A 23,197-nucleotide genomic window follows, 5' to 3' on the forward strand; every position below is an offset into this window, starting at 1 on the left:
AGAGGTACGTGAATATCCGCATTGTGCCACTAAAGAAATTGAGGCCCAGAGAGGTAACAAAGTGACCTGCTCCCACAGATACTGACGGAGGACAGTAGGCTGAGGTTTGGACCCTTGGCCTGTGACTCCAGACCCAGTGGTTCTGCTTCTCTGCTGGTGCTTTTGTACATCTAGGATGAAATGGGCAGGGGTGTTCCTGCCAGCCCAACTCCCAAGCCTCATCTCGCTGCTGATGAGCAAGGCCCTCGGGTCACACAGCCCGGAGGCTTCCTTTTGTCCCCAGCAATGAATATTAATTTCCCATTAATGAGGCCTTTCTCCACTTCTCACTTCAGACAGTTCTCCAAGCTGTCTTGAGTGCCTTCTATTATCAGGAGCCGTTATTTGCGTCTTAGACAGTGACTTAATGGCTGGCCCCGGAGTCTGTGCAATTTAAAGACTTGGCCTAAGATTAATTAGCATCCCTCCCTGGTCTCTCCCTGTGGCCCCACACTTCACAGGGCCTAATCAAGGCTAATTCCCTGACTTCCTGATGCCACGAAGGCTGTAATTGTCCTTCTGTACCCAATCCATCAGGGGTCAGTCAGTGGCTAACAGTGGAGACCTCCAGAGTATTTGAATCATAAATGAATGGAAGGCTGGGAATGGGGGGAGTGCTTACAAAATCCTTGGGCTGGTAAGAGGATGAGGTTGAGCTGGGCCTCCAGGAGCAGTATACCCAATATCCTCGAACAGGCCGGCCAGGAAAGCTGTTACCTAGGACACAGGAGGGAGGATGGGGTATCAGCCTCAGGAATGTGTCACCTGGGACCTCCCTAGTGGTACAGTGGACAAGGATCCACCCGCCAGGGCAAGGGACACGGGTTCTATTCCTGGTCCCGGAAGATCTCACATGCTGCGGAGCACCCATGCCCGGGTGCCCCAACCATTAAGCCTGTGCTCTAAGAGCCAGGGAACCACAACTACTGAAGCCCACGTGCCCTAGAGCCCCTGCTCTGCAACAGGAGGAGCCACCGCCATGAAAAGCCCACACACACTGCATCTAAGAGAGTAGCCTCCGCTCGCCACAACTAGACAAAGCCCATGCACAGCAATGAAGACCCAGCACAGCCAAAAATAAAAAAATTAAGTAAAAGAATGTGTTACCTGAACTGTAATCGAGGAATCAGGAAGCCAGTGCCACAGCCGTTGGCCTCCGAGCGACCCTGTGTCTGCTAATGAGACCCTTGGAAGAAAGACCTCGCTCACAGCTCACCCAGCCAGGGTGGGACGTGGATGAAAACACTCCTGGACTCTACCGCATGCTTGGCACAGACGCAGCTGGGTGTGTCCCCTTCGTCTCCGCCTCACTTTGGCTGTGCCTGCCTTCCACGAGGCCATCGGATTAGCCGAAGCCGTGTCACATCCAGACCCTGGCTAAGAGGGAGTTTAGGAAACGCAGTGTCTGGCTTTCTGGCCTCTACTGAGCCGAGAGGCACCCCCAGAAGAGGGTGAAATGGGTACTGGGGGGACACCATCCCATCGACTCTGCTCCACCCACACAGTCCTTTGGGGACCACCCCTCAGAGATGGAGACAAATATAGGAGTCTTCAGAAGTGGCGATTGGACTGGGAACCAGTCATGAAGGAAGTCATCCATTAAGTTAATGAACATGTATTACCATGGGCCAGGCAGTCTGCAAGTGTGCCCAAAACGCCCCAGTCAGGTTCAGTTCCTGTCCTGGAAGATCCGACTGTGAAGACGTGGGCACAGCTCATCCTGGGAGCAAGATGTCACAACTGTGCTCCAGCATCTGGAAGGCCAGTCCGGTAGACTCTGAAAGTTAACCACTTGAAACCTGTGGGTTCGATTTTCCCCCCAGATAATGGTTTTGGGACTCACACAATTTATAAGAGACTTAGTCACTTGGTAACACTTTAATTCAAAAAATTTTATGTATTTTTTTTAAAAAGCTTGATTCCTAATTCCCTGGGAAAATGGAAAGATCTAGCCCCCAAGCTGGGTTGCCTGCCTATAAGGCAGCCATCAGCTGTCCACTTCTTCAGGCAAGAGCACCTGGCGGCAGGTGACAGGCAAGTCCAAAGGGTTAAGAGCACAGACTCAGGGGCCGGCAGCCTGGGTTCCAAGCCTCAGCTGCACCACTTACGAGCTGAACGGTCCTGGAGAAGTGGCTTCGCCTCTCTGTGCCTGTCTTCTCTATAAGCAGGGTTGGTAATGGCACCCTCCCCATCGGGTAGTTAATGAGGATTGAATGACTGAGCTCGCCCAGCAGTGCCCGGCACAGAGGAAGCTGGCAGTGAACGGCCCTGACTGTCGTCATCAGCCACGGGGAGATGCCGACGGCAGCTTTTCCCTCCAGCATGTTCTTTCATTCATTCAGTCCTTCATTCATTTTGGGACCATTTACTGGAGAAGGAAATGACAACCCACTCCAGTACTCTTGCCTGGAGAATCCCATGGACGGAGGAGCCTGGTAGGCTGCAGTCCATGGGGTCGCAAAGAGTCGGACACAACTGAGCGACTTCACTTTCACTTTTCACTTTCATGCATTGGAGAATGAAATGGCAACCCACTCCAGTATTCTTGCCTGGAGAATCCCAGGGACAGAGGAACCTGGTGGGCTGCCATCTATGAGGTCGCACAGAGTCAGACACAACTGAAATGACTTAGCCTTTTCCTCCTCTGGGGGATCTTCCTGATCCAGGAATCAAACCCTCATTTCCTGCTCTTCAGGTGGATTTTTTACCACTGAGCCACCTGGGAAGCCCTGGTTTCTCTGAGCGGCCCCTTAAACTCTGTTGAGGCACACGTAACCTTTCCACTGACCAAGCCCAATGCCACTTCTGGTAGAATAGAGTTCCCTCCTTAGGGTCTTGCCCGGCAACTAGGAAGCACTTTTGGGTGGAGCTGCCCTGATGGAAGGGGCTGCAGGTGCACACACTCCAGGACCCCTAGGCCAGAAGGTGAGAAAGTCATCCATACACTGGCCAAGAGGCTGACCACTCCACCTGTAAACGCCTTCCGGACTCTCCAGTGCTGGAGGGACCAGGGACCCAGATGGCCATGCTGGGCTTGCCTTCTGAGCGGCTGCCCGCGCAGTGGATCGGGCTGGTGGTGATAAATGGCTCTAGTTGCTGCTGTCCTTTCTTCCCCCAACCACTTCTCGGCCTTAGATCTTTCCGCTGCTATCAATGGATTAAGATTTATGGCTTCCTCAGCCTTGTAATACTTGGGTGGACAGCGGCCTAATCAACAGAGCCGTCGTTTACCAAAATGCTGTCAGATTTGATGAACGTCATCGACTCTTAGCATTAAATTGGTAGTGAAGGGATTGGCCTTCCAGCAATTTACTGTGGGGTGGGCTTTCCTTAAAGGCCTGAAAAGCAAGTTCATTGCAATTATTAAAGCCCAGGTTTTGTTCTCACTCTGCTGCCGTATCCGGTTTCCTGTTGGGGGTCAGGCAGCTTAAGCACCTCTAGGAAAACTCACAAGTGAAAATGTGAAGCATAGGGGACCCTTCCCTTTGTTTTGTTTTTTCTTCCCCCCCCTGAGTTTTGAAAACCCCTGCAGTGAGGACAATAAATGAAACAACCCACAAAGCATCAGCTTTACAGTGACCTTGCTTGACACAGACCGTCAGAGCACAAGCACTGTTAGTTGTAGGAGATCAGGCAGATCCAGGAAAACCATATCAAATAAGATCGATTTATTCCCCACCCCAACCCAAAGCTGTGTCTGTCAGTATCTTCGGAGCTCTCCCGCCCCTAGAGGGAGCCATTTACATAGTGCACAACCTTTGCAACCACCCAGGTCACCCACCTCTCAGCTTTGCTCTCTTTTTTTTTTTCCTAAGTGATGATAAGCATAAATGCACGCCTCTCAGAATACTGTACTAAGAAGGGTGGCGATACACAAAAACTCTGGGCATGACACTGGGCTGAGTGTGGCTGAGTATAGAACAAGCTGGCCTTGGGCTGGCAAACTGGTCTGTGGGTGTTTAGGTATGTTTAGGGGCTTCCCTGGTGGCTCAGACAGTCAAGGATCCACCTGCAGTGCAGGAGAACTGACTTCGATCCCTGGGTCAGGCAGATCTCTTGGAGAAGGGAACGGCTCCCCACTCCAGTATTTTTGCCTGGAGACATGCATGGACAGAGGAACCTGGTGGGCTGCAGTCCATGGGGTCACAAAGAGTCAGACCCAACTCAGCGACTAACACTTTCACTTTCACTTCAGGATGTTTAGGGCTTCTGAACCCTGTTCCACTTTATGGTTGATAGTGCAAGGGACTACCAGATCTGGGTGCTTGCAAGTAGGCAGCAGAGAGCAGCTGCTCAGAAACGCCCACTCTGGGTAAAGCGGGGAGCCAGCCAGAACCTCGGGCATCATCTTTGCAAGGACATGAAGGTGGGAGGCAGGGAGCAGGCTGGTGCACCCAGGGGCTGGCTCCTCGGCGGCAGCAGGTGGGCGTCCTCGTGTGGGTGGGGCTGCTCACCACCTCCTCTCCGTGGTGGCAGAGGCACCTCCTGGGGCTGGGGCGGGAGAGCCGGCCAGATGGAAGGACTATTTATTTCCCTCTCCAGCACCCACTCAGCATTTAGAAGCTCTTTCTGGACCACATTAATTTTGTCACATGTTGCTTCATAAACACATTTTTCCGTTATATGTGCTGAGTGGGTTCCTTGAGGCCAGGGCATTGGTTTACATTTTTTTTCCCCTATCCTCATGTTTCCAGAACCTTGTTATGCAGTTAGCACTTGGTAAGGACTTGCTGATTAAGTTCCTTAATGCCCTATTGCAAACCTGTCATACCTTGGTGAGGCAAGTAGTTGTGCTAAGCTCCTTGGAGGGAGGAGGGAAAACAGGACAGAGAGGACAGAGAGACACACACATTGGACTCTTCATGAACTGGACTGCTTTCTTATATTTGCAATTAAGATCAAGCCAGTAGAGCTGCATTGAGCCCAGCTCTCTCACTTGCCAATGGGAAATTCCCATTTCAGGCATGGCTGGATCCAGGTGCTCAGACAGGTGCTTAGACATTGTAGCAGGGCTCATTCGCCATCACCCAACTCTGCTTTTTTCCATGTTGTCCTGGCAGAACCACATTGGCCACCAGCAAGCAGCCCCCAACTTACATTCTGTCACCTGCTGTTGCATCTCTTCAGCTCCCCTAAACCTATCACTCAAACAGCATGGGCCAGCAGGATCTAATGCTCAGACTGGCCAGGCCAGGGCCAAGCACTCCCTCCACCCCTGGGTGCAGTTCCACATGAACACTTGGATTAGGGGTGGGGAGGGGGAGGATTTCCCAAAAGAAAACCAGGGTGCTTTTACCAGAAGACAGGGGACTGCATACTGGACTGGCAGAAGCAACAATGCCCACCGCCAAACCTCAGAGATGTTCTGATTTTACACTTCGTCCACTTAATGTGTGTTTAAACCACCTGGGGTCTTGTTAAAATGCAGCTTCTGATTCCTGCATCTGAGATGCGGCTTGAAACTGTATTTCTCATAAATTCCCCGGAGAAGCCAGTGCTACTGGGCCCTGGATCACACATGGAGGAGCAAGGCTCTTGTCCCAGGCCTCCCTTTCCAGATAAAGGAGTAGAAACCTTGGAGGGGCCAGGCTGCACCCCAGGCAGGGTCCCTGTGTGCAGTGGTCCTCCCTCCCTCCTCCTCTCTTGTACCGTTTCTTCCCAGCATTTGAATATTATTGAATGATTCCTGGGAAAGAGGGAGGGGCACATGGTGGAAAACCCATCCCAGCCATGAACTTCAAAGCCTTCACAGTTTCACCCTGACCTGGGGTAGGGAAGCCCCCAAGAGCCTCCTGGCCTGGAAGCCCCAGTTCTATGAATTCTGTGGCACCCACCCTCCATGGACCCCACTGCTGGTGCCAGCAAATGCTCTGAAAGCATGCTGATGAAGCCTGGGAGGCAGTGATACCCCACGGGGAGCCAGAGCCCAGGGCAACAAGGTTGATGGTCGAACAGAAGGTGGGTGGAAGTTGTCATTCTGGAAACAGCCAGGTGCACTTAAGAGTCTGGGGAGCGTCACCACATGACGGGGTGGCCTGTGAAGGAAAACGTGTCCCAGGGCCCCTTCCTTCTGTGTTTCTGCCTCCTGCCTGTTCTCCACTGGGGAGCTCCCTACCTGCCTTTTCTGCCTCTTACGCTCTTTCTCCAAGGCCTTTTCCTGGAATGATCTACGGCCCAGCTCCTGTGTCTTTAGTGTTAAATAGTCTCAGGAAAGTCTTGAATCCCTCTCTGATCTCCCCAAAGGCTACTCTACCCCAGCCTGGACACATTTCTTCTTCACTTGCCTGTTGGGGGCAATACAGCGTGGAGGTTCAGAACTGGGGTCAGGCAGCAAACTACAGCCTTGGGGCTGAATTCAACCACAGCCTGTTTCTGTAAATCAAGTGTCTGGGGGACACAATCATGCCCACTGTTACGTGTTATTATTTATCTTGTGGTGATAGTGGTAAAGAACTCACCTGCCAATGCAAGAGACATAAGAGACTCGGGTTCAATCCCTGGGTCAGGAATATCCTGGAGGAGAGCGTGGCAACCCACTTTAGTATCCTTGCCTGGAGAATCTCATGGACAGAGAAGCCTGGCAGGCTACAGTCCATGGAGTCGCAAAGAGACAGACATGACTGAAGCAACTTAGCATGCATGCACGCATTTATTTAGGCAAGGCTGCTTTGAGCTACAATGAAACAATGGAATACTGTAGCAGAGACCACAGGGCTGGCAAAGCCTTTAAGTATTTACTCTACAGGAAACTGGCCCATCCCTGGTTTCCAGTAAGGCCCCTGAAGCCACCCTGCTGGGATTCAGATCTAGACTCTGGGGCCTCCTAGCTGTGGGACACTGACCACATGGCTTACAGCCTTGTGCCTCGGTTTCCCCCTGGAGTAGCTGTGAGGACTAAAGGAACACAGGCCCCTGAAGCTCTTCATTAGGTGACTTGGTGTCCAGTGTGATGGTGGCGGGGTGGTGGGCATGGGCAGTGTGGATGCGGCTCAGAAAGGTCTTCCGTCCTGACCACCACGCATCCTGCAGGGCAGCAAGGCTCAGGATCTTCATTATCAAGATAACGACACGGTTTACTATGTTGAGGGGAAGCTGCATCTTATCCCGGGGAGTGGAGGTTCCTAAAGCTCGGGCATCGGGAAATGCAAGCTCTGAATCACTGATGACTGCCCCTCGGCTGAGAAGTAGATCAGTACACGGGGCTTGGTGGACCCCTCCTGACCCTCAGGTGGTGGCTTGGTGGTTTAGTTGCTCAGTCGTGTGTGACTCTTTTGCGGCCCCATGGACTGTAGTTCCCCAGGCTCCTCTGTCTATGCGATTTCCCAAGCAAGAATACTGGAGTGGGTTGCCAGTTTCCTTCTCCAGGGGATCTTCCCAACCCAGGGATCGAACCCGGGTCTTCTGCATTGGCAGGTGATTCTTTACTACTGAGCCACCAGGGAAACCCATAAGCACATCCGAATCTCAGAGCGACATTTAAAGAGGCCCTGGCTCTCAGATTTGTGCACGCGCACAGCCTCACCGATAGGAGGGACCCCCTTAGAGTTTGCTCCCTGGGCACCTGACTTGACCCTCACTCTGCCCTGGCCCCAGTCTTGTCCACCAAGTCCAGCACAGCCAATGCTGGGAGTCAGAGCACTGATCCAGTGACAGTTTCTTTCCTTGTCTAACCGAGCAGCTTGCTCCTGGGTTCACGATGGATGAAATAGACCCTTGAGCGGGAGGTCTGGCCCCTTTACTTGGTGCCGTGTGGGGCGAGTAGTGCAGCCTCATTATGCACTGGATGGATTACTAGGCTGACAAAGCTGCAGATACTCAGGGGCCAGGAAACAGTTATGCTTGGCCCAGACATCTGGTATGTGAGTGTTTGTGTGGGAATCAGCGTAGGAGAAAGAGGCTGGGGCCGGGTCATAGGGGCCTTCACATGGGGTACAGGTCTGCCTGTGAAAGCAAGGGGACCCAAGTAACTCTGGCTTCAACAATGTGAAAGTTGGTGTCTCCAGCAAAGATTAGTGGTGGGCCATCACCTTGCTCCAAGAGGTGGCAGAGGAGGCCAGGCACAGCCTCTTTCATGGCTTTAGCCTCCTCCACAGACCTCCCCCTCCCCAAGTGTGCTCAGCAGCTTGCCATCACCTCCTCATTCCAGCTGGCAGAAAGGGGGTCAGGGCAAGCGTGGGCACTGCCTCAAAGATACACACTTTCCTCCCTCACCCCCACATCACTGAGGCCAGTGCTCACCTGTTCCCCCACCCCCAGTCACTGGGAATTCTGCACACACCACATTCACTCCATGGAAATGCAATACAAGAAAGGGAGGGGAAATGGACATTCAGGGGACACGGGGCCAAGGGGTGGGTTTCCCAAAGAATGACTCAAGGAATGCTGGGAGGACAGGGTCCCACCACACAGCTTCCATGGCCTCAAAAGTTTGCGATCTGTTTCATCTGTATTTTATTGGATTGGCCAAACAGTTAGATGTGATGGAAAAACCCGAAAAAACTTTTTGCCCAACCCAGTATTTTTAGGACTGTCCCCAGCGTGTGTGGAGGAGGGGACGAGGGGGCCTATCAAAGGCCCTGGGAAGTCCTGGTCCCAAACCCAGGCTTCCCTAAACTTATTTAGATCCCAAAGCCCATTTGGGGAAGTTGGACACTTACTGAAATTCTACTGATATGTCCAAGCATAAAGTTACTAAAAAATTCTACTGCACACACTTCGGGCGTCAGAACCAGTAAAGACTTGAATAGGAGTGGTTCAACCCATCCGGCCGGCCTGTCCAAGGTGGCACCCAGCCGCGTGCACCCTGACCCTGACCACCTACCAGAGTCCCTACCACGCTCGCCCCTCAGAGGAATCAAGGAGTTTGTTTCACCATATCTGAAACCTTCTGGCTTTTTGTGCCTAGAAATCTGTGCAGATCAGAACGGAAGCTGGCCCGCGGCTCTACATCCAGCCTCCTCCGGACTATGCTGAAGATTCTGAGCCATGTGGGGATGTGACTGTCAAGGTGAAGGATGCTTCTGGGGACTGTCCACAGGTAGGACTGGCTTCAGTTCGGGGCTAGAGTAGCTCTCAGGGATACTAACAGTTCCTTATTTCCTTCCTTCCTTCACAAGAGCCTGCCTTCCTTCCCTCTTGCACTTATTTTCTGCACTTTAATGAGCATACAAACCTTGCACTAGACGCTCTGCTGGGAACCCATGTCCAGAGGTCAGCAAGGCTGGTGTCTGACATAAAAGAGGCACCAACATATAATCCCTCTACCGAAAGAGGGAGCTGAGAGGTGGGGCAGGGCATACAGGGACCAGGAGGGAGAGGATCTGGGATGACTTCCTGGAGGGAGTGGCATTTACCTGGTTCCTAAAAGCTGGAGGGGAGGGGAGGTAAGCTGAGCTGATAACCTGTCTGCACCTGTATGCATGCGTGCTAAGTCACTTCAGTTGTGTCCAACTCTTTGCAATCCTATGCATGGTAGCCCGTCAGGCTCCTCTGTCCATGGGATTCTCCAGGCATGAATACTGGAGTGAGTTTCTATACCCTTCTCCAGGGGATCTTCCCGACCTAGGGATCAAACCCATGTCTCTTGCATCTCCTGCATTGGCAGGCAGTTTCTTTACTCCTAGAGCCACGTGGGAAACCCTGTATCATGCACCTGCTGGTAAATATTTTGAATATCCAACCCCCCCACCCCTACCACCCAGGCCAGCAGAACCACACACGTGGAAACACCCAGAGGCCCATGTGTAGCTGTAGCTCAGAGTCCCTGGCCATACAGCAGATGACAAGGTTGACCCCTGGGGTGTTTCCCTTCCCTTCCTCCAATTGTCATTTCATTTCTGAAATCCTTGGAATTGCAACAGTAAATCCCAGTCTCCCTCTCACCATACATTTGTTGGGTACCCACTTTTGAGCATCAGGCTCAATCCTGGGCATCAGAGACACAGAAAAGAGCAAAACTGACAAGGCTCTTATTCTTAAGTAACTTATGTTCCAGGGGGAGAGACAGACAGTAAAGAATTAAATCAAAAGCTCAGAAACCTTTCAAGACATGCAAAGTAAAAATTAAAAGTGAAATACAAAATTTTAAAAAAGAAGAAAATCAAGAAATAAATAATGTGTTCTAGGGAAAAAAAAAAAAAAAAACCCCAGAAAGGGGAGATGGGACAGTGTGGGCAAGAGGGAACATTAGATGATAGAAAGGGAAGAAACACTTCTCTCAGGTGTGACATTTCAGCTGAAACTTGATGGATAAGACAGAGCCGGCTGCGGAAAAGCATTCCAGGCAGAGGGAACGGCAGGCACAGGGGACCCGAGGCTGCGTTTGTTCAAGGCGCACGATGCAGGCATGATGTGAGCGAAGGGGAGTTAGGAGGTGATGACGTCAGAGGAGCAGGGGGGCCAACCAGACAGTGTGCACAGTGAGCAGGGTGGGGGTGGGGATGGAGGACGGGGTTTTATTTCAAGGGCATTGATTTTGTAATTAGGATGAGTGTATGGATTATCGCCACGGTTATGTACAAGCTGAATTTTAGAGAGGAGGCAAAGTCAAGCTGCTGAGCCAGTCCTGCCCCATTTGCTGAGAATGAGATTGTTCAGCCGTGGACCCAAGCTGCAGATTCCACAGCCTCCCCAGGACAGACTCTTCCTTCCGCCCGCCGCTTCTGTACCTGAAACCTGCTTCTCTGGAATGAAAATGACTCACAAAGGAGACAGGAATGTCACCCTGGAAACATTCCTCTGATCACCATTGCATGTTGGTCTTCCCTTCTTTGCTCGTCAAGGAAGGACAATTAAGGAGCAAGGGATCACTTTGTTTCACATTCCGGCTGCAGAAAATCTGAACGTTAATTGCAAATTTTTGTTCTTCCTGGATTAAAAAAAAAATTCTCTTAAATGGAAGGACCCAATGACCTTGTCTCTGTAAACAGTCCATAGAAATGGGATTTTGCAGTGGGCAAAACTGTGGACTTTATTGCCTTCAACACCCACCTCCCACAGAACACACACAACACACACACACACGCTTGCTTTTGAATCAACCAAAGGTTCCCTGCTCAGGAGGAGTCTGTGCTAACAGCTTTCAGCTTCCCTTCGCTGGGGAGGCTGGTTTAAAGCCAAGCTCAGCCCCAGCCCTGCCTGCGTGCCCTTCAAGCATGTTAATCCTCTCTCCTCCTTTGGCCATTTGGTACCCCCCACCGCCACCCCCACCCCGTTAAATGAACATATATTCCTTCCTTTGCAAGCTCCCAAGCTCCCTGCAACACCAGGCAGCCTGTCCCTCACAAGCTATTAAGCTCCATTAGCATTCCTGGGTGCGCCTGCTGTGGAGCAGCATCGCCCCACTCGCCCGCACTTAATTTTTTCCACCGTGAGTGCTTGATTGTATTTCCTCCTTCCCTTTTTCTCCCCATCTTGAGGGGGCACTCCGTGAGGCTTCACAGTCAATTTCCCCTTGGAGTTATTTTCCTCCTAAGTGAAAGAGTAAAATGGCCACGCCAGGTTTCAGCAAAGGCAGAAGACTTAAGAGATGCGATCTGAACAGGGAAAGGAAGGGGAAAAAAAAGGCCTGGCTAAATATACTCAGTCCCCCTCACACTGTTTGCAAGTGCAGCCTGAAGTGGAGCAAAAGGAATTGCTGTCCGCGTGTGTACTTTTCATCTGACCTTCACTGCTGAAACACACCAGCCTTTTCGCCTTCCATCAGATCCTTAGTGAACTTCAATTTCTCCGCGCTCTGAGTTCACAGATTGGGCATGTGCAAGCATGTTCTGTTGGCCTCCACTCCCCTCCCCCATTGACTGTGCTTTTTAGAAAAATGTGAGTTACTAGCTGACATTTAAGAATCAGGAGATTCCGTGTCAGTCTGCACTGGGGGCTTTTCTTGAAAAATCGAAAGATTTGGGAATCACATTCTTTAATAACAGCCATGCATGGAGCTAGGGGATAGCTGTCCCCTTAGACAAGTGTGTGTTTCATATACCATGGTCCCCACCACATCTGAGGCACCATCTAGATGCTGGATATAAAGCAGACAAGTATATCGTATGCCACTGGGCAGAGTAGGGCTTCCATAGTGGCTCAGACAGTAAAGAATATTCCTCTGCCTGCAATGCAGGAGACCTGGGTTCCATCACTGGGTTGGGAAGATCCCCTGGAGAAGGGAATGGCCCCTCACTCCAGTATTCTTGCCTGGAGAATCCCCATGGACAGAGGAGCCTGGCGGGCTAGTCCATGGGAGTCACAAAGAGTCGGACATGGCTTAGCAACTAACATTTTTTAACACTAGGGCAGAGTGAGGAGCGGGAGGAAGTGGGCAGAGGTTGCCGTGTTACATGGGAGGAGGGGACGTGCCCGTGATGAGGTGCTGTGTGACCAGGGGCCTCGAGGAAGCCCGCGAGTAAGCAGGTGGAGCGGAGCTTCCACACACAGCGGGAAGCAGGCACGGAGGCCCCCAGGAGGGAAGACAGCACACAGGCTGGTGTGGCTGGAGCTGAGCCGGCAAGGGGGCAAGGCCAGGGACAGAGCCAAGGCTCAGATGACATTGGGCTTTGAGAGCTGTGCTCAAGATTGAGGGATTCTACTACAAGTCAGAGGAAGAGCCACTGTAGGGTTTTGAGCAGCTTAACAACTCCAGGGGAAGGAGGGCACCTCTTTTTCTTTCCAGAGGGTTCTGGTCAAGTGCCTGATCCTGGTCACGTTGGCTCTCTTTGGGGTATGTGTTGCAACGGTTAATAAGTCTCCATCAAAATGCCTTTGGCTCCATTTAAGGACCAGGAATGAAAGTACATATTGTTTTCTGTGATTAAGTTATCCCTTTTCCCCCTGATAATGCATGATCAATATGAAAAATTCAAAATGATACAAAGAAAAAAAAAAGCCCTCTCATAATCCCACTGCCCTGGAGACTATTACTGTGAATAGGTGGGTACATGACTATCCAGACTGGAAATTGCATATATACATTATATTCCTTGAAAGTATATATCAATTATATCCGACATGAGATAGTTGATCTGAAATGTTCTGGTCCTGGACTATTCCCAATGAGTGGTGTTTTCTGCGGTATATATCAGTTATATCCAACATGAGATAGTTGATTGGAAATGTTCTGGTCCTGGCCTGTTCCCAATGAGTGGGTGTTTTCTGTGGTTAGTTATCTCGTCAGTCCCTGAGAGCATGACAGGTCATGGGAAGAAGGTATGCCCACTGAGGCAACTTCCAGAAAACCTTCTTGAGTTTTTCTTTCCATCGTGTAGATCCTGGAGCGGCGTGAATTAGATGTTAGCCCACAATTACAATTCAGGGCTTTGAAGTCATTGTTACTTGCTGACACTTAGAGACCCGTGCCAATCCGTGTGGCACCAGGAGGGCTGCCACATATGGACTCTGCCGTGGCCCATGACATCTCACCCACCTGTTGGTGCTGTGTAGATTAGGTGGCGGTTCCCCCACTGGTGGAGCATCCCCCAGTGACCCGCCTGTCCCACTCTGTCCCCAGCAGGGCTCTTCAGTAAATCCCTTCAGTCACCCTCCATTAATTTCAACGGTGAGACTTAAGGAGGGTTGGTTTTTGTTTTTTTTTTTAGGGCAGTTCTCTAGCTTGGGAACTTCTGCAGTTTCAGATTACCATATAAATAACCTTTAAGCAAGTGCCTTTTTTCTTCCTTACTTTCTTTCTTTTTTATTGTTCATTTCACATAAATGGGATTATACCATCCAGGCTCTTGATAGTCCCACCATTTTTAGGCAACAACATACTGGGGCCATCTCACAATACCTGTATCACTCAGACATCTGAACCCACTTCAGCCACTGAAACAGTGGCTCTGGTTGTTGGTGGCCCCGAGTGTGAATCCTGGTCCACTTAGCAGCCGTGTCTTGAAGTGATGTTGGTAAAGCAGGGGTGAGTTCCAACAGATGAACTTGAAGAGTGAGAATGAATGAGGGGAGGCCTGGAGACCAACAGAGGGGAAAGAGGACCCCGTTCATCTCCAGGGATGTAAGTTGCTTTTACCACGCCCAGTTCTTTCTCCTTGTCCTTAGGATACCAAATCTCCCACCAGCACCACAGCCTGTGATTTTAATTTCTCCCTTCCGAACGCAAAAGGACGCCCTGACCCTCCAAGCAGTATGGACAGAGAAAGGATCCTCTTAACTATTCAGGATGTAATGGTAAGATGGACTTTCAGATCCTAACTGTCAGAGGTCAGGGTCTTCTCTGTACTAAAATAGCTGGGCCATAGGATAGACCCCCCCACGGGAGAATCTCCATTTACACCTGGGAACACTGCACAGATCACAACAGGATTGGATGTAAAAAAAAACCTCTGGTCCACCCACCAGGTTTCAAACAACACATGAGAGACTTGACTTGATACCATGCTTTGCTTTTCTTTTTTTAAATTGGACTATAATTGCTTTACAGTGTTGTGTTAGCCTATGCTGTACTACATAGTGAATTGGCCATGTGTATACATATGCCCCCTCCCTCTGGAGCCTCCCTCCTACCCCCCACCCCACCCTTCTAAGTCATCACAGCGCAGAGCTGAGCCCCCTGTGTTATACGGCAGCATCCCACTAGTTACCTATCTTACACATGGCTGTGTGTATATATCAGTGCTACCCTCTCAGTTAGCACCCCTGCTCCTTCCCCCGCTTTGTCCACAAGCCCGTTCTTTACATCTGTGCCTCTATTCCTGCCCTGCAAATAGGTTCATCTACACCATTTTTCTAGACTCCATATATATATATATATATATATATGCATTAATATATGCTATTTTGCTTTTCTCTTTCTGACTTCACTCTGTGTGACAGACTCTAGGTTCATCCGCATCCCTTTCATCATTTTCTTGAATGATAGTAAAAGCTCACATTAAATGAACACTTACTCAGTGACCAGTACTGACTGGAGAATAAATCATCCATCACTGCTTTCATTAATGCTGCGAGTTAAGTGCTAGGTGTTTTCATTCTCCTTTTATAGTTTGAGGAAACAGACATGAGAAATGTTGTCGCTTGTCCAAGTCTCAGAGAAGCCCAAACTGGAAACCCTGACCCCAGGACTCCTTGTTCCATGAAATTAGCAGTCACAGGCCAGGAATCACATTACGTTGTTTTTGCTTCCGAAAGGGCCCAGGTCTCTGTAGGGGCATGGTCTATTATGAATATTATTGATGTTCTGCCTGGGAGGAAGGTGTTGAGAGGTGGCCATCCATCAGTTATGTTTTAAACAATGATGGAGAAGACCGCTCCTCTGCCAGACATTTCCCCACTGAACCCAAGGCTGGGAACATTGATGGAAAATGTTTTTCAAAAGTGAAATCAAATGGGGATACAACCAGACAAAGCCAAATTGAGGGACAGTCTATAAAACAACTGGCCTGGAGTCTTCAGAAATGTCAGTTGCATTAACAGACTGAGAAAGGCTGTTCCAGGTTAAAGGGGGCTCAAGAGATATCACCGTTCTGTAATGTGAGATCTTGGGGGGAGGGGCAGGTGGTTTAAGGATAGTTTGGGGAAAGTAATGAAATTTAAAAATTAACCATATTGTATAATACTGTAACCATAATAGAAAATAATATTGTGTTGATGTTAAATTTCCTGAATTCGATAATTGTATTGTGGTGATGTAAGAGAAGGTCCTTGTTCTCAGGTCTCAGAGAACTGGTGAAGAATTGATGAATGTAGGTGATGGGTATTGGGTATTCATTGTGCGCTTCTATTACACCATGCTGATAAATTTTCTGTGGGTTTTACATTTTTTCAAACTAAGTTTTTAAGAAGCTAGCTCATTAGGGAGGAGGTAAGCTGCTTCAATAGAGCTAAGCATCAGCAAAGAAAGAAATAGAAAAAAAGTGAAAAATTGAGACCTAGTTTTAAAAAAAAACAACTTAGGATTGTATTGATGTCAGTTTCTAGATTGTGCTATCATTATGTGAGATGTTACCATGGGGAAAACTGGATGAAGGGTACACGAGATGCTTGGTATTGTCTGCAATTAGTTCAAAATAAAAAGTAAAAAGCTAACTAAATAAAATAAGCACCAATGCCCAAGTTCCATCATCCAAAGGTTTTGATTCTGATCCTGTTTAGGCTCAAACAAGACTCCTCTTTTTAGGCTCCCCACGTGATTATAATTTGCAACAATATTTGAGAACCTGGCTTCCCTTGTAGCTCAGCTGGTAAAGAATCCTCCTGCAATGCAGGAGACCTGGGTTCTATCCTTGGGTTGTGAAGATCCCCTGGAGAAGGGAAAGGCTACCCACTCCAGTATTCTGGCCTGGAGAATTCCACGGACTACAGTCCATGGGATCGCAAAGAGTCAGACACGACTGAGTGACTTTCGCTTTCACTTCGAGAACCACCATTATAAGGACAAGAGAGAGAGCCATGGATCCTAAAATTTGATCGGCACAGGAATCACTAAGGATATCTTGTTTAAGTTGCATGTATTAGGTCTATTTTTTAAGCTAAGAGACTTGTTTGTGGGCGGTCACTTAGTTTTTAACAGTTTTTAATTCCTGGGGATTCTGAATCAGGTCTGAAGATTAGTTCAGTTCAGTTCAGTTCATTCACTCAGTTGTGTCTGACTCTTTGCGACCCCATGGACTGCAGCATGCCAGGCCTCCCTGTCTATCACCAGTTCCCGGAGTTTACTCAAACTCATGTCCATTGAGTCGGTGATGCCATCCAACCATCTCATCCTCTGACATCCCCTTCTCCTCCTGCCTTCAATCTTTCCCAGCATCAGGGTCTTTTAAAATGAGTCAGTTCTTTGCATCCGGTGGCCAAAGTATTGGAGTTTCAGCTTCAGCATCAGTCCTTCCAGTGAATATTCAAGACTAATTTCAGAATATTCAGGACTGAAGATTAGAGTTAACTTCAAATGGAAGGAAAGTTTTTGAGATCATTTGAAGTTTGTGGCTTGGATTTGGGGACTCTAAAAGAAAGAAATGTTAAAATTGGAAGTTAAAATCTCCTCTACATCATATAAAATTAAAATAACTGTAGAGAAAAACAATAAAACAACAACCACAAAATTCCATAGGTTCACAAAAGCCAGAAAAGGATGGGAGGGGCTCTGCCCTTGTCTTCAAACCTCTTCCTGCACTTCTGCGAACTCAGTCAGGAGAGGATGTCACTTAATAAATGAAAGATGCGAAAGCATAATAGCTCCTGGCAATATCTCCTGTGTTACAGATCAATTTCTATCCAGAATATCGACCATACATATTATGAAAAGACTAAATTATGTTTACTATACATACTCTTTTTAAGAAGACAAGGAAGTCAATCTATTTTAGAAGTGTTTTAGTATAAAATTATTTTATTTATATTTTTGACTCAATTATTTTATTTAGGTTGTTTAAAGAGGTGAATTTTAGAGAGACAGTAAATTTTTTGTGTGTTATTAAGGCATTATTATATTAAGACAATGAATATGCACCGTTCATATTTGGTTTTCTCACTTTGGTCACATTCAAAACATGGCGCACGTTCAAAATATGTCTCCAGCTTGAGAAAAAACAATTCATAAGAAATAGGGACATGTAAGAGAGGATTTGTTGTTGTTCAGTTTAGTTCAGTACTCTCCAACTCTTTGCGACTCCACGGACTGCAGCACACCAGGCCTCCCTGTCCATCACCAACTCCCAGAGCTTGCTCAAACTCATGTCCACTGAGTCAGTGATGCCATTCAACCATCTCATCCTCTGTCATCCCTTTCTCCTACTGCCTTCAATCTTTCCCAGCATCAGGGTCTTTGCCAATGAGTCAGCTCTTCACATCAGGTGGCGAAAGTACTGGAGTTTCAGCTTCAGCATCAGTCCTTCCAATGAATCTTCAGGACTGATCTCCTTTGGGATGGACTGGTTAGATCTCCTTGCAGTCCAAGGGACTCTCAAGAGTCTTTTCCAACAGCACAGTTCAAAAGCATCAATCCTTCGACTCTCAGGTTTCTTTATGGTCCAACTCTCACATCCATACATGACCACTGGAAAAGCTATAACTTTGACTAGACGGACCTTTGTTGGCAAAGTAATAGCTCTGCTTTTTAATATGCTGTCTGGGTTTGTTATAGCTTTTCTTCCAAGGAGCAAGCATCTTTTAATTTCATGGCTGCAGTTACCATCTGCAGTGATTTTGGAGGCCAAGTAAATAAAGTCTGTCACTGTTTCCATTGTTTCCCCATCTATTTGCCATGAAGTGATGGGCCCGGATGCCATGATTTTAGTTTTTTGAATGTTGAGTTTTAAGCCGGGTTTTCACTCTTCTCTTTCACTTTCATCAAGAGGCTCTTCAGTTCCTCTTCAATTTCTGCATAAGGGTGGTGTCATCTGCATATCTCAGGTTATTGATATTTTAATCAGTTATGACTTGAAAAAAAAACTGTGCTCAAATTCAAGATGAGGGTAGATGCACGCATGCTCAGCCACTAAATTGTGTCAGACTCTTTGTGACCCCTGTAGCCTGCCAGGCTCCTCTGTCCATGGAATCTTTTAGGCAAGAATACTGGAGTGGGTTGCCCTTTCCTTCTCTGGGAGATCTTCCTGGCCCAGGGATTGAGCCTGCATCTCTTGCATTGGCATGAGAGTTCTTTCCTACTGAGCCACTAGGGAAACCCAGGAAGGGCAGACAGGTATCAATAAGTGGAAAATGTATCCAAAGGGAAGGGCTTGGACACGTGACCTCAAGAGCCAGCTTCAACACACAAGCGTGTTTCATTGGCTGGCCTGGTGTTGTACTGTAATCATCATTGTTGCTGTTTTATTTTTAATTAGAAAACTTTTATTCTGAGCCTGAGCCCTCTGTTTGCCCTGGTCTTCACCACTCCACATAGTCTAATACCAAGGCTCCCATTACTATTTCACACAACAGTACATTTTCTGAAGATGTGGGAGTTTGTGGCTCCTGTTTTAGGAAGGAGAAAGAGCAAGAATAGACTCAGCAAGTCCAGAGAGGGTAGTTTGGGCTTTTCTATAAACTCTGGAGGGCCTTGGCTAAGTCACACTCTTTTGGAGCCCCATTTCCTCCCCTGTGACAAAAAGGAGTAGATTAGGTCTTTCCTGGGCCTGTCAGCTCTGAAATCATAAATCCCAGAGGGAGTTTATAGATGTTCCCGTATGCCAAAATCCAGAGGATTTTGCAGAGGATACATAATAGTTCGTGGAGCCCCCCTCTCATCTCAGGACTATTTCTGGAGGCTATTTGCAAGTTACAGACTTAGGGCTTGCAACACCCTTCCCCCACCCCAGATCTAAGTTTCAGTTTGGCAGAGACCTGCTGTGTCTCTGGTCCCTAGAAAAGTGCCTGGTCTAGAGTTAGTTTGCAAATCTTTGTAAAGCAAGTGAATTGAGTAATTGATTGATTGAATCAATGAGCGAGCATGGCAGAGATGTTGATTAGGCCCCCTGGCCAGCCCACACATAGCTGAGTTCAGTCATCACACCGCTAGGTTGTAATTATGGTGACAGTATTTTCCAAACTATGAATCAGGACACATAATCTGACAAAAGAATTTTTGTGCTGCTTGGGGTAGAAGAGTCATTTTGGGAGATGTAGCTTGGATTCTGAAATGTTGGGATTTCTGGCAGATGGTGCTAATTAAAATGAATATTTTAAGTGACATGAGTGGCTCGTTGGCAGGGTTTGGGGGGAAGAAGGACAGCACTTGGCTTGGGTGTCAGGGCATGGCAGGGCATAGTGGGGACATAGGGAATGGTCTCTACATAGCTCGGCCGACTTGTCATCATGTGGAAATAGGGTCCCAGTGACACCAGCCTTTCTAGTTATAAGAGAAGCCAAGTGTCTGGTCTTGTTTGTGTTGTGATTTTCTCCCATATTTTTACCTTGGTAACTAATTCACAAGGGCTTCAGTGATGAAGCCTGATGGCTCAGTGGGAAAGAGTCCACCTGCAATACAGGAGACACAGGTTCAGTCCCTGGGTTGGGAAAATCCTCTGGAGAGGGGAATGGCTACCCACTCCATATTCTTGCCTGGGAAATCTCATGGACAGAGGAGTCTGGTGGGCTATAGTCCATGGGGTCGCAAAAGAGTTAGACACGACTTAGCTACTCAACAACAACAGCAAAACTGATTCACGATTTTCTGTGGACCAAGCAAAATGTGCCTAGGCAGATTTGGTTTACAGACCACCAGCTTGTAACTTTTGATTTAGACAATGAAACTTTTGTTCCCTCCTGAGTTTTTTGTCCTTTCCATTGGTACTTGAGTTAGCCCCTCTGGTACCCAGAACCATCAGGGGCATGGTGTCCTGAATGAATGTACCCAGAGATACCTAGCTGGATAGCTCAGACCAAAGAACCACCTGGCTGATGGCATTAGACTAGTTACTGAGAAGGTAGGTCAGACAGCACAAAGCCAGCTGAGCAGAAATAATTCAGTGATGAGCATGAATGATTCATGTGGAGTGATGCTGAACAAGCACAAATATCCATGAAATGCAGGTCCAGATCTGAGAAACATAGTAATCCTTTCACCCAGTAGAGCATTCCTGTAAGTGAAGATACTGAATGGTATTTGACTTCCTAAAGCATCCTTTTCAATCTTCATAAAAATGTAAAACGATCTCTGAATCAATACTAGAATAAATAATCTTTTTTATTTCTTGTATTTATAGCCTACTTAGAATTTCTTAGGTATTTTCATATTATTTTGTGTCATTTTATATAACATCTAATATATGAGTGATTTCCCATTAGAAGAGATTCAGTTAAGAAGTAAGCTGAATAAAATAGGAAAAGCGCTCTCTACCCAGACAAACCAGGCCCAGCTTTCAGTTCTACTGAGCATGCATTCTTTGTCATTCATTCATTTATTGTTTTCTATTTCAGTTCATTTCAACTTTTGTCTTGGTTCCTTCCCTAAACTTTTTAGTTTATTGCTTTGATTCTCCACCAGCCCCATCGCATATCTGGCTTCTTACTTTAAATGCTTAATTCACTCATTTTCAGACTTATTTTCTAATACAGCGATTTTAAGGCTACATATTTTCCTCTGAATACTGCTTTTCCCTTATCTCATAAATTTTTTATGTGTATAAGTGTTTTCATTGTCATTTACTCCAATTGGATTGTGATTTTAGAGTTTTTTCCTGATTATTTAGAGGAGTTTTACAAATGTTCTAAGTAGAGAATTTGTGTCTGTCTTTCTGTGTTAGTTTCTAATTTTGCTGCATCGTGATGAGAGCTTGGTCTGTTTGATTTCTGTTGTTTTGGAGACTTTGTGGTCTACCAAATCATTTTTTGTGAATGTTCTATGGTATTTCAAAAGAATAATCATTCTCTTTCTGGTACAAAGTTTTCATGATTAAAGTAAGCTATTAATTATGCTATTTAACCAGGCAATTACGCAGGTTCCAGTATAGTCCCAGACCACTTTTTATCAGAATCACTAGCTTCTTATTTAAAATAAAAGATTTTTAATCTAAAATGAAAATAAATTCTCATATTCCATTAAAAGATATAGAACTGAGTTTAGAAGGGAGCAGGGTGCTCAATATCTGTATTTTTAATAGGACTCCCCAAAAATTCTTATGCTCATTAGGAAACCACTGCAATAGAGTGTTACTCAATTTTTGTCTTTTTAATCTGGATGATTTCTGTGAACTTGTCAGTTTTCCGTTATATTTTTCTGTTTTGCTTTATATATTTCAAATCTCTGTCATCATGTGCTTATAGAGTCAAGGTGTTTTCTAACAGGTTGTTCCTTTTACCGTATGAATATATCAGTATCGTTATCTTTGTCCTAGAATAAAGTGTTGAGCTCTAATTTCAGGGTCCCTACTGTGTATTTTTAAATCACTTTTCCTTACATCAATTTTCACAGAACTATGGCTAGAAAAATTTGAGTTATACTCGAGCGTCAATTACCTGTGCAATGTTTTTGCTTTTCTGGTACTTTCTTACACCCCCATTCAACCTTGGATTTACTTTCACTGATTTTCATTCAAAGATAAATTGATGTTTGAAGCCCTTCCCCCAGAGTTCAGTCTCAAATGTCCACTATTATGAAGGAAAAAGCTATCCTGGGTCCTTGTCTGGACTAGGTGGGTATTCTCACTCTAAAGGCTTGTGTTTTTCTTTAGCATTGGAAAATGCCCACTTATTATTATTGTTGTTGTTATTGTTACTATTTTCCTTGTTTCTGTTCTATCCTCTGGAGCTTCTTTTGGACAAATGTTGCCTTAGATCTTCAAGTCTCCTAAGTTTTCTTTCATATTTTTGTCTTTTTATACTGTGTTCTTATGAAATGGTTTGGCTTGAATTTGTAGCACACTAAATAGCTTTTCCTGCTATTTATCTTTTTAAAAATGTTAATGATAAAATTAAAACTTAAAATCTCTGTGTGCGCGCTAAGTCACATCAGTCATGTCCAACTCTTTGCGACCCTATGGACTGTAGCCCGCCAGGCTCCTCTGTCCATGGGGATTCTCCAGGCAAGAATACTGGAGTGGGTTGCCATGCCCTCCTCCAGGAGATATTTCCCACTCAAGAGTCAAACCCTCATCTCTGCCGTCTCCTGCATTGGCAAGCAAGTTCTTTACCACTAGCGCCACCTAGGAAGCCCGAGATCTCTAGTTGTTTCTTTTTTGTGGACGAAATGTCCTCTTAAATCTCTCCAGGGACATTAATTTTCAGTATTCTAAAGTCTTCCTCTACTGCTTTTTAAAAAATTAATTTATTTTTGGCTGCACTGGGTCTTTGTTGCTTTCTCTAGCTTCAGCAAGCGGGGGCTACTTTCTGTTGTGTTCAGACTTATTGCGGTGGCTTCTCTTGTTGCAGAGCATGGGATTTAGGGCACAGCTGCTATGCAGCACGTGAAATCTTCCCAGACCTGGGAAGGAACCCATGTCCCCTGCATTGGCAGGCGGGTTCTTACTGCACCACTAGGGAAGTCCCTTCTTCTCCTTACTCTCTTAACTTTCTTTCATTGTATATTTGTTCTCTTGGTAAGTTTTATCTTGTGCCAGTCTTTAGGATTTGGATAAATGTTTGGTCATTCTTGGTTGTCTGCTCATCTTTGTATCTGAGAATCCTTCTTCTTCTGCCTGTTCTATTGGGTGTAACCTGACCCTGATGTTGGCTGGGGCACAACACGCTCCTGGAAGCTGTGTGTCTTAGCTCCCCTTCCAGG

General features: G+C 47.0%; 1 protein-coding gene across 7 annotated transcripts in view; it reads left to right on the forward strand.

The window, feature by feature from the left end:
* LOC122701544 (katanin interacting protein) overlaps positions 1 to 23,197 on the forward strand; it is a 228,563-nt gene that overhangs the window by 74,455 nt on the left and 130,911 nt on the right. For 6 of the 7 annotated variants that reach the window (XM_043914569.1, XM_043914575.1, XM_043914572.1 and 3 more), the window contains 2 exons: positions 8,945 to 9,076; positions 14,083 to 14,211. In XM_043914569.1, coding sequence (XP_043770504.1) covers positions 8,945 to 9,076; positions 14,083 to 14,211 — 261 coding nt within the window. The remainder of the gene's footprint in view (positions 1 to 8,944; positions 9,077 to 14,082; positions 14,212 to 23,197) is intronic. The other variant, XM_043914573.1, reaches the window with a different exon arrangement.

This window comes from Cervus elaphus, chromosome 10 (assembly GCF_910594005.1).
Source record: "Cervus elaphus chromosome 10, mCerEla1.1, whole genome shotgun sequence".
Lineage (NCBI taxonomy): Eukaryota > Metazoa > Chordata > Mammalia > Artiodactyla > Cervidae > Cervus > Cervus elaphus.